Here is a 12127-nt window from a genome sequence, read left to right on the forward strand (position 1 = left end):
TTTTTTTTTTTTATGACTTGCTTTCCAAGAAGTTCATGGAACTTGGGTGAGAGAAAGCTTAAAAAATAGACGATTAAGTCCAAAAATAATATAATTAGGTAAAGCGTCTATTCTGTGGTAAAAATATCAAATTTATATCACATCATCTAGAAGTTATTTCTATCGCTTTAAATATCGTGATAATATAAAGAAACAAATCAGAAACTTAATCAAAAACGTCGTTTATGAATTACTTGCCATTTTAAAATTTTAAACTTTTTTTAACAGTTTTCAGAACACCTGACAAAAGTTAGCTACATCCTTTTAACACCAAAACCTTCAATTGTTATTTCCACGCGTAGTGTACTGTAGACATAAAAAAAATCAAAGTAAAATTAGAAAAATATGTTAATTGAAGCAGATAGAAAAAGTTTTATTTGACATTTTAAAAGCCTAAAGTTATTGATGGTGATAACATATTCTATCTTATCCTTTCATACAGAACCCTTCTATCTCCGTATTTTATTATTGTTGATAAATATTTTGGAAAAACGATTTTTCAAACCCATTATCATAGAATCTTTATAATTTTGGGTTACTTTTTTTTCAATATACATATACAATTCGTTTTAGTCCTTGGGATTAAAAAATAAAACATTCCTAAAAAACATGTAATAATATTTCTCGTAGCACCCTTGCACATTTATTAAGTACCATTGGATTTGTTTTAACAAAAAATTAAAGCTGTAAAAAAAAAAGAAAAAAGAAAGAATAAAAAAAAGAAGTTGAAAAAAGGTCGTGGAAATAGACGCAGGTGACAGAGGGGATGAAGAAGAGAGTATACATGTGCTGTTACTGAGATGAGCAGAGGCAGCAAACGACTGCCCCTAATGGCTGTCCGATTCGACCGTTTGTTGAGAAAAAATTGTGAATCCCTTTTATTAGCCAATCACAGCCCGCCCTCATGCTAATGGCCACCGCAGCCGTTTTTTTTTCATTTTGATTTAATCCACAGGACTTGTCTCCTGCGACCCGCAATCCTGTTTGGAACTACAAAATTCGTTCCAGCTATACCGAACATAATCTCATTGTTATCTATATTTTACGATGCTTTTTCCCTTAATTTTTGTTTAAAAAATTATTTTAATTTAAAAATAAGTCATGAGTTTAATCTTTTATGATTCCCCAAAAAATGAAACTACAACAATTAAATGTAGAACCAACCACGTTTTGTATTATCTTGTTCTTAATTAATTAGATTCATTTTTAGTTTATTATTTTTAACCACGAATCTTTGTAATCTACCAAGAAAAGAATGCCTATTTCCATCTTCTATTTCATTCTAAAATGGAGGATGGTTAGAGGTTTTGTACGCTCAGACTTTTATTAGGTTAATGAAAAAAATGCAATAAATAGGCATTATGCATTGTATGTTCTGGAAAATATTTTTTTCTTTTGGTTGTGCTGCAGTTGCAGGGTTATAACCAGTCAAACATTTTATACAGATTGTAGCACCAAAATGGAGTAAACGAAGTTGAAACATGTGCTAGCTGTAGAGTTATTTTTTTTTGCTAGTTTTTGCAATTAAGTTTGTATATTATGTTCTGTTTATATGAATCAATAATTTTATTTTCATATTGCTAACACGATTTTGATTTTATGTTGTGATATTTCTTTTTTTTTTGTATGATATCTATTAATAAAGAGTAAGAATATATTTAATTCTGATTTTTTTTTTTGGACTGGTTTTTGTAAAAACCATTTCGTTAAAAACCATGTGAAATTATTTTTCTTTTGTCAATTATCATTATCATTTTATCAGACATATTTTGTGATCATATTGTTCTTACATCATTGTAATTTATCGGTAATTTGGCTGTATTCAAATTTTTTTTATCAATTTCTTTGGATAAAAAAATTTTAATTGTATCTTTGAGACATAAATAATAAAAGATAAGTTAAGAATAATGTGTTATGCGCTAAATAATGTTATGATATAATGAAGCTACCTTCGAATTCGAATCCATCGATTCTTAATTCAGTTGATGCATTCGAAAAAAAAAAAACCAATGCTTAAATTTGTATGCGCTACTCTAAATCATATAGCTTATTCTTTTCCTACTAAAAAAAAGTTAATGACTAAGGGAAGCATAAGCTATTTGCTAATATATTATTATTCCTTTAAAACTATCTGTTTCAATTGTAATACATCCACTTAATAGTCCACAATGTATTTTACGTTTGTAAACGGTTTATAATCGATTGTCTAAGGTAATTTTATATTTTATTGTCGGATACTGAATAATATTGCTGTTTTGTAGTTTGGTAAATAAATCTTTGTATTAATATTGGATTGGTCCCTATCAATTTCTAAGAATATATTTATATTTACTTCTATACACTATTGTTAGTATTAAAATGCTTATATCTATAAACTGAGGCAGAACAATATTAATCTGTTTCAGGAGAATGTAAGACACCTCTCGGAATGGAAGACGAAAGGATTCCTGACACAGCAATATCCGCTAGCTCATCCTACGAGATTAAGTCTGTCGGCCCACAGAACGCAAGGTAAGCAATATTTTCAGTATTAACATAGACGGGATTCTCTTCTCCATTTTCGGTCGAGATGGAATCCATTGGTTAGGAGTAATTAGGCAATAATCAGTCTTGCCTTATTTAGAGTCTTCTGACTTTTTCTTTTGTTAGTATCATTACGCATTAACGTATTATTAAATTTGTGTTTTTTTTAACTCAAAACTTAAAACAAATCGTATCTGATTAGATATAATGATTTGGCAGAATTTTGGCCCTTTTATTTTTGAGGTTAGGTGTCCGAAAGTCCATTAACATCCCCAATCTGATCCTGAAAATCCTAATTACTTTATCGTTATTCTGAACGTTCGTTATACCACTAATAGAATTATCGAATAATACCGCTTTGGTTGAATGCATTAAATACGACCCAAGCGTTCATTATGTGCCATTTAACCTGCTATAATTTATCATTAATTCAGTTTTTTTAATTATATAGCTTGTTATAAATACATTGGAATGCTCTCTTAACTTTTCAGTCTTCTATTCCAAGGCATAGATCCAAATCCAAGTTTGTTGGATTTGCCCCTCTGCATAGGGTAAAAGCGAAAATTACATTTGTGTAAAAACCAACTATAACTATTATGGAATAAATTCAAATAAAATGGTATATGAATTTAACTTTTATCAGATCTATTTGTAATGACAAACAGAAATATTTTAACCATTGATTATGATTTACAAATAATTCGATGATAATGTTAAAGTAAGCTATAAGTTTGCTGTACAAAACACAATGAGGTTGTTTGACATTCCTTTTTGTTTATATTCCTACCTATACCCTCTCTACCTTACTCTGTTCCGTAAAACACTCTTTCGGAAAGTATTTAACAATAAATAAGCTCCACGTCCAATCTATTCAAGTAAAATATATTTGGTGTACATTTTTTTTGTGTAGTCGGTAGATTTGTTTTGTTTAGTGACGCCAAACTTCATTGGTCCTCAACGCCATTTATATTTTATTTAATTTTGCATATATACGTTTAGTTTTATTTAATTTTTAATTTGATTATTTATTATTTTATTATTATTATTTTTTGTTCCGTTCAATGTTATATTTTTGTCAGTAAATGTTGTGATTTTAAAAACTGAAACACAAAATTTTATTGATTTATTATTGTCTCCAAGGATTTTTGAGATATCTTGGTTTAGTCCTAAGCTATTGAGGTGTGTGGGGTAGTCGGTAATGCAGTATGTATACTTTATTCATCTGCTTAAAACAAGAAATTTTGAGCTGATGAATTTCATTGTAATTATTATTATTATTTTTATTATTATTGGCGCGACAGACCGTGGAGTTCCAAGGCCTTAGGAAATACATCGCGCCTTTCATGACGAGGTTTTCATAGAGTGGGTTCGTCACACCCGCCTATTTTTGGGAGTTCTACTCATTAGCTAACGGGGCCCACAAATGCCCGGCAGGATGCTGTGAGTGAGCATTGTATAATTATATGCTTGGAAAAATCTCGGATAGAGCTGAGGACTCGAACTCGCAACCTTTGTGTTGGGAGACAGGCGCGTTATCATGCTGTAATTTTTATAGATCAAATATTTTTAAAAATCACTTCAAAAGATTCAAGGTTTAATTTTATTTCCAATGCCAGGAGAATTTGTATTACTCTCATATTGTGGTTAAAAAAAGAACTAAGAAACCCGTTAGGTATAAGAATGTATTGCGTCGAGTTGTTTATTCATTGAAAATAGATTGGCAATGTTTAATGATTTTTTAGTTGTAAGTTCTTATACTAATAATTTATCGATTCATGTTTTCAGTAAACATTTTTAATTAATTAGAGAGTGTTTATGTATTATATTATCTGGTAATCGATTAATATAATTTCAGTTACTATCTTTGTGAATTTTCTTGAACGTTTTGAAAAAGTCGAATCGGTTATTTCATTACGAAAAAAAAAAAAGGTTGATGTCATTTTTGTATTCTATCAGTATTTAGAAAAGTATATTTAAAAAAACATACAGTCTGATAAGAACTGCTATTTTAAAATTGTAATAGTTCCAACTAAGTCATGAAAACACTTTATTAGTGATATATATTTTTTGTATAAGATAATAATGAACATCTCCGAAGTACTTGAGTTCGATGTTAACAAACAAAGAAATGGGTTACGAAATGGAAACGGTATTTAGTCTAGTACGTCATCTGTTTTTGAAACGTTCCTAAATTAACTGTCATCCATCTTATGGGAAAATGTATTTCCCTCCGCGTACATTTTCTGAATCACTTGACCCAGATAGGTTTTTCCCCGATTCGAAGGGCCTTGAGACAGAAGGGTTCGCCTGCGTATATCACACACAGAGGGATTTTATAGCATGTAATTAAAATTTTTAATTAAAGAGAAATTATAGAATGTGGATAAGAAAAAGTTCGTATGGTAAATGTAAACTTATCATTATTATATATAAACATTTGTTTAAACAATAACAATAATAATAAAAAAAAGGCTAAGCGAACCGGAAGGTTCGATGCTGATACCACCAATAATTCTCTATATACATCTTTTCAGTAATGCCCACCAAACCCAAATCTATTAAATCAGTCTTAAGGCAATCCACCCATCTACCCCTCGGAGGTTTACCCGTGGGTTCAGTGTTTATTAATATTTTAGGGATCAATTCTTTAAATCTCACGACCTTACACGCCCATCTTATTCGTCGCCATGCAATAACCTGATTTATTTATTTTTATTTTATTCATTTTAAAAATTACATCCAATATGGTCCGACCAGTCTATTGCTCAGTGCCAAAATAACATAAAAATGATAGATATAAATGAAATGTAATTATTACAATTTTTACTATTCGGGCCATGTGGAGGCTATACAATTTTTAAGCTAGATAAGCACAATGTGAATAGATCTCAAGACATACAAGTAATAAATCAATTAATAACCACAATAAAATTGTGTGAGGATTCCTGGTTAATTGTTTGTCCAGATATTGGCAGTCGAGGGTAGCGCATCTGTGCGACAAGGGTAAGAGTAACATTAATCTATTAATCTGGGTAATCAGTAGGTTTACGACGAAGGGTAAAGGTGATTTGATGGGATTTGTTGGAATTTATCTTAATAATCCAATTACGACACCATTCTTCGAGTGCTATGATATGAGATTGGAGTGTTTGGGATACAATTAATGGGTTATTATTAACTGCGGTCACACATATGACATCGGGATACGTGGTGATAATAGTGTTAGGATTGGTTGGAATGTTAGCTGTATAGACGGTGTAGAGGATGGGACCAAGGATACTACCTTGTGGTTTACTTATAATAATCTATTAATGAGAAAGGAACGAATAATGAGAAAGTATGTAGGAGACAGGGACTTACGGAGTTTGCATAGCAGTCCCGGAAGAAGAAAAAAAGTTCAGGTACGATTAGGTATATTTTTTTTTAGTTCTCTGTCTAATTATTTTAAATTCTTCAATATATTTCCTTCTGTATCATCATTTATTCTCCGTTTTTATAGTTTCATATTTTTTTTTAGCCCCCATGGAAGTCTACAACTTAGTCTGAAACGTCGGAAAAGGTTTCATAATTAAATAAATGTTTACATTTATAGCGTGTTTCCTCCTTCTCTTGTTATATTTGCGTTTAGTCATATCTCCACTATTATTACTATTGTTACTGTAATATTTTTTTTTTTACGTATGTAGATTTGAAATTTTAAACAACCTGTCATCATCACTATTTTTTTTTAAGCATATGGTATCTAGTATAATTGTTTTTTCAAAAGTAGAGAAATAAAAATTTTAAGAATTATTATAACATCTTAATTTCATTTTGAACGGTTTTCAATTCGAATAAAATTAAACAATAAAGCGTCTCTAACCTTCATTATGGTGTACTCATTGATTCAAAAGCGATCATAAGACAAGAGTATCTATTTGGATGTAATGACACAGTACATATATAGAAATATTACTGAATAATTGTAATGATAGTTGGAAAATTATATTTATTACGTTTGTACTCAACAGTTTCCTTGTGATGTTTAAATATATTATTTTTTTTTGGTAGCAGGATATATGGGAATGTAATTGAATATGATTCAACACTAATTATGCTATTGCGATTGGAACAGACTCGCTAATTTGGTATAAGGCGTCAGATATCCTCAGAATCCTTCCGAGTTTCTCTACTATTGTTCCTCCAGTTCCTGATGGAGGTTTGATTTATGTAATATATTTAGTATTTCACTAGTCGTCGGACAGGCAGCTGACAATTAATCAGTCTTGGGATCTTTCCGGAGATAGCCCAGCAAGGAGTTCACTATTCAGCTGAGGATGCTCTCATAGCGCTTACCTGAATGGAATAATTAGCATCTCATGCTCCATTGTATCATGTTGTTGTTGCAAACAGAAGAATAGAACTTTAGAACATGGAGAAACCGAAAGATTTATTTTTTTTTAGAAATAGTGAGACATTGAAAGAACTTAATGAGTATGGGCAAAATAAAAGTTTCTGTTATAATAAGCAGGTTTTACTTACTGTTATATTTGATAATGGCCAGGGAGTCATAATAGTGAAGCCAAAAAGAGGAAAAATGGCAACACTCTATAAGCTCAGGTTTACATTGTGATCAATAGGAATGTTCACTACAGTAATCCAAACTTAAATATAAAGACAGTAGGATTGACTCCAATACGCCCCTGGAGTTCATCATACATCCCGCATTTTTGGTTTCACTTTTCCAGTCAGCTTAATAACTCAATTATACTCTTTTCCCCAAAATTCTATAATTGAGGGTAGTAACCAATAATGTACCTACTATTGTTTATTGAATGCCAGCTGGCGAATGCCATTTGTTATGCTTGCTCAAAAGAGACAAACGAACTCAAAAAAGTTCCTATTTAGTTTAGGTTGGGCATAAAATCGCCATAATAGGATTCACTTTTAAGTGACCAATTATAACCAAAAACAATGGTAAACCATTTTGTCATCGTATATTAGTTATTTTACGCCCTTTCACTATTGGCTGTTTGGGACTAGAACTTTGTTTTTTTTATGTCAACTGTTTTAAAGATTAAATATTTGGTATGTCAGCCACCTCTCAGTTGTCAGACACTCTCGCTTATGTATTTTTTTCTTTTGTCTCTTATTTACCTCTTTCCATGGGTTTATTTATACATGGCGCTATTTATCCCTTTTAAATACAGATGATGAAGTAACCCTGAGAGGTAAAGCGATGGAGCACAGATCCGGATTTAGTCTTTGTGCTTAGGCCTTTTTGTATATGCGTGCGAGTCTGTTCCTTTTTTTCAATGGCTATGGACTTTTTCCGAAAGGGTAAACTGAATAAGCTCCGAACAGGCTGTTGTTTAAAGCCGCTTTGAAGATTTTCTCAGTTTTTACCTTTTTTTTCTGTTTTATTTTACATCGTATTCCCTGTTCTCTTTCATGTTTGATTTTTATTTTTAATTTCTCATTCTAGGAAATAAAATTCGCTTAGCTACAGGAAGGGAATCCAGTTTACCAGAAATCATGCATTTTATGTTCTTTATCCTCAAATTTTTGTTGCAAAGCAGGAGCATATTTTTAATTATGATTATATTTGCATCATTTAAAATTTATTGACAAATCAAAATTCATCTTCTGAAAATTATAAAGTTTATTTCTAATTCTTTTGTGTATAAGTGTTATGAATCAACATTTTCAATAGTTTTAATTTTTTTAAAAATATTTTCCTTTAGTTTAGTGAATAGACATTTTTTTTTAAGGGTGGGATTAGCTATGATTGCATATGAGAGGGATCCTATCTCCTCATATGCATTCAGAATTTTTTTTTTGTGATTTTCGTTTAATGCCATAATATATTTCAACTAAAGTAAGACTCATTAGCATGTTTCCAACCTATACACCTTCCTATGTGTGAAGGTCATGTATTATGTTATGAGTTCCCTACAAAACATAACTCCCACATAAGCATAATCCACCAATCTCACAGAATTCGTGCGAATTCTACCAGATCACAGCGGAAGTCGATTGTTGTTAGCCAATTTAAGCTTTATCAATTTTATATTACTATTAATTTACTAGCACTACCATTATTGTTATAATTGCCTTGGTGTCGTAATAACATACAACAAAGTATAGTTTTGAACATAGGTCGGGGTCTTTTAATTACTTTTCAGTTTTATGTACAAATCGCTCATTAAACAAGGAAAAATATAGTGAAATTTTTCTCACAATGTAGGGCTCAGAATAACTAAGGGTGCTTTCAGTTCCAGCCCTATCAATAGTGTATATGTTGATGCTGGCGAGCCTACGGTTGACCTTGATCTCATTTACTTTGTTATAATCGTATCAACTATAAACCATCCTATGAATGAGTTGTTTCGAAATATACAGCATCTAAACTAGCAACAAATCGGCTTAACAAAGAGAACACCGTATACAGTCAGGGTTTCCACTTTACTGCTCAATTCAAACACAGAAATACCTACATAAAAAAATTTACAGAGACTGAAATTCCATCATCATATCCTTGGCGACTTCCCTCCCCTAAACTTTGTCTTGCCCTTTCAAGGCTACCTAAAAATAACACTCTGCCATATCGGTATAAATATGAGTTTCTTAGACTGCTAGACAAAATAGGTGACGCCCACTTCATTTATACTGACAGGTCCAAGAATTACTTAGGTGTTGGGGCCTCGATTATGTGAAATCATCACCAGTACCTATTCTCTTTGTCGCAGATATGTAGTAGCTATAAAGCTGAAATAGTTGCAATCAACAAATCTTATATGTTTTTTATCCCACAAAACAAAAATTGGTGACAAAAAGACCTGACTACAGGTCTATCTCAGTCCTACTGAGCTTAAAAATATTTTTTCAATGAATCCACTAAACCAAAACATATATTATTCATCATAGTCCCCCAACAGAAACGGTATTTCAGTGTTTTCGTCTGGGTCCCTGGACACTGTGGAATAGCGGGTAAAGAACTGGCCGGCAGCAAAAGTTGCGATTTCTGAAGGAATTTCATATCGTGGAGTGCCTGTTAATGATTTCATTGCCCTCATTAAGCAGAGGATCAAATTGGAATGGAGACAAAGTGGGAAATTTTTTCTGATAACAAATTAAGAGAAATCAGTTATTGTGTTGACATTATATATATCTGAAGAAAAAAATAAGTGATAGAAAAATAAGAAAAAAAGAATCAAGTGGTAAAGCAATGATAGACAGTAATGTTCTTACGCTCAAATAAGAGTAAAAATTTAAATACATGTGTTACATAATCGAGCAAAAAAAAAAATAATTTGGGATGGATAGTTTCATAAAAAAAGTCTGATTTAAGAGATTTTCGTCAAATTAACCTGATTGAAATTAGGTAGAATGGGCTTTGGGAGTGAAGAGAGATTGTACCAGATAGTGGCACAACCTGATATGTCCATGCGCTTTGATGAAAGGTTTGCTTTTTGGAGTGAGCATCGGCTTTGTGAGTAGTCCAGTCGCTCTTTGAGGGATTTATGAGTGGCAAAAGGACATTTCTGCAGCCTAGCCTTCATGATCTAATCGCTTATCCTCCCATCTCAACGGGTCAATGAGGCGTTGCATTATTTAATTAGTATTTGCAGGGATGTGCCCTGTTGTATGGTATTTCGAAGAGAAAATCTGGACTTATATTATTATCATTATCTTAAGTTCTTGTTGGTTTTTTTATTATTGTAAAAATGGTTTTCATGTAATGAATATCTCTAACTTAATTTAAAACTTTTTAAATATATTGTTTTTTGTGTTGAATAAACCTTGAAGTTTTATATATCTATTATCTGTTAGTAGTTTTAATAACTTCAATAAAGGACATAAACACTCTTATCATATTAATTTTTGTACTTAAAACTAGAACTAAAGCGTCGCAATTCACATTAACTACAAGATATAGATTTATACCCTAATATTAAAAGATTTTTCAAATTGATAATAGAAATGTTTCGTTTGTGAGGGAATGTTTTGCAGTACCCTTCGTATAAGTATATTCTCGAAAACCCTCGCATAACTAGACTGGCGACGACAAGCGACACATCCAGGGTACAAAAATTCCATAAGGTGGAATTGAAATGATGCAGTATAAGATGCAGGTGCAGGGGAGGGTGTGCAATGCGGATCTCGGTCCCTCCAGTCCCTTATCAATTACAGCTGAGTCTTGTACTACTCGCACGGCCTCCTGTTACCAGTATAGTATACTATTAGTATCGTATCCAATCCTATTGTCTACAATAACATTGATGGAAAATATACCAGGGTGATCTCACATAGAGGCAGTTCACGCAATCAAGGGGTTGTGTAGCAGTCTTAATTTTCTTACTAAGTCCAAATAGTTATCCTTATTTAGTCCAGATAATTAATATTCTCATAAATCCTATGAAGCTGCTCATCTATACAGGAAAAGTAGTATTTAAAAAATATTTATTGGAAATCGCAGAAAAAATTGGAGTATTATATATTTATAACAAAATGACAGTTACGTGAAGATCTGTTAATGCAATTTTTGGCAGTATAGTTTATATTTGTACATATATTTATATGTATATTTACAACACCAAAAATATAAGTTTTTTTTTTTCAATTTTACCCACACTTTAAATATTGCTCGATCTAACTATCCAAATTCTCCTCTTCCCGTTTTAAATTAATGTTTCAAAAGTGATATAGGAAAGGTGTTTTAGTGGGGCAGGTCGGTCGAAAAGGATTACCTTCTTATATTTAAGATTTGCCTTATTAAAAATTGAATTGCCTACTAATATTTAATGTATTTATTATTTACTATATTTATTATGGATCATATGCCTGCTAATTGTTTTTGTACCCTTCATTAAGAATTATAACAATAGTTATCCCTCACACGAATATAACACATGAAATACATTTTTTTTCGTAACATCCTTTATTATTTATTTTTATTATACATACATACATATTACAAGGAAGATATATGGATACGAGTGGGATATTTCCTAGGAAATCAAGCTAATATTTAGCACCTAAACCACTTTTGAAATATTTACTAAAAACGGGATGAAAAGACTTAAGAAAGTTAAATGAAGCCATTTTTAAAAAGTAACTAAAATTGGAAAACGGTGTGTTTTTTTATTTTAAATGTCTGTGATATAAACGATTGTAAACATTGGGTTGAAGAGTAAATCTGGGATTATGAAAGTTCGCACATTTTTAGCAGTAGCTTTTAAATAAACAAATCGACTTGAAATTAAAAACAAGATTGAAAAAAGTAACAAAAAAAACTATATAAAATCCATTTTCAGTTCAACGTTTTCTGTTGAATAATTCATTTAAAAATATAAACAAAAACATGATTAGACATTCAAAAATGTTACACACACTGAACCTAAAAATGTTTAAAGAACTTAATTACGGAGGAAAATTCAATTTTTCCATAGATATGATGCTCTCATAAACTTGAGTTCAGAGCCACTGAATTCAGAGAAAATAATGTTAATAAATTATACAGATAAAGTTAAGTCAATGTAAGATGTTTTTAATTCATTTTTAAAAGATAATCAAAAATCTCTTT

General features: G+C 31.2%; 1 protein-coding gene across 1 annotated transcript in view; it reads left to right on the top strand.

Moving 5' to 3' along the window:
* The window catches only part of LOC106682327 (discoidin domain-containing receptor 2), a gene marked incomplete at its 5' end in the record, with an annotated part of 358564 nt that overhangs the window by 73617 nt on the left and 272820 nt on the right, over positions 1–12127 (top strand). Inside the window, 1 exon segment of the mRNA XM_067051700.1 lies at positions 2445–2550. Within this exon segment, the coding sequence (XP_066907801.1) occupies positions 2445–2550 (106 nt within the window).

The sequence above is a fragment of the Halyomorpha halys genome, unplaced genomic scaffold, assembly GCF_000696795.3.
Source record: "Halyomorpha halys isolate HHAL.00 unplaced genomic scaffold, Hhal_1.1 Scaffold406.1, whole genome shotgun sequence".
Classification (NCBI taxonomy): Eukaryota; Metazoa; Arthropoda; class Insecta; order Hemiptera; family Pentatomidae; genus Halyomorpha; species Halyomorpha halys.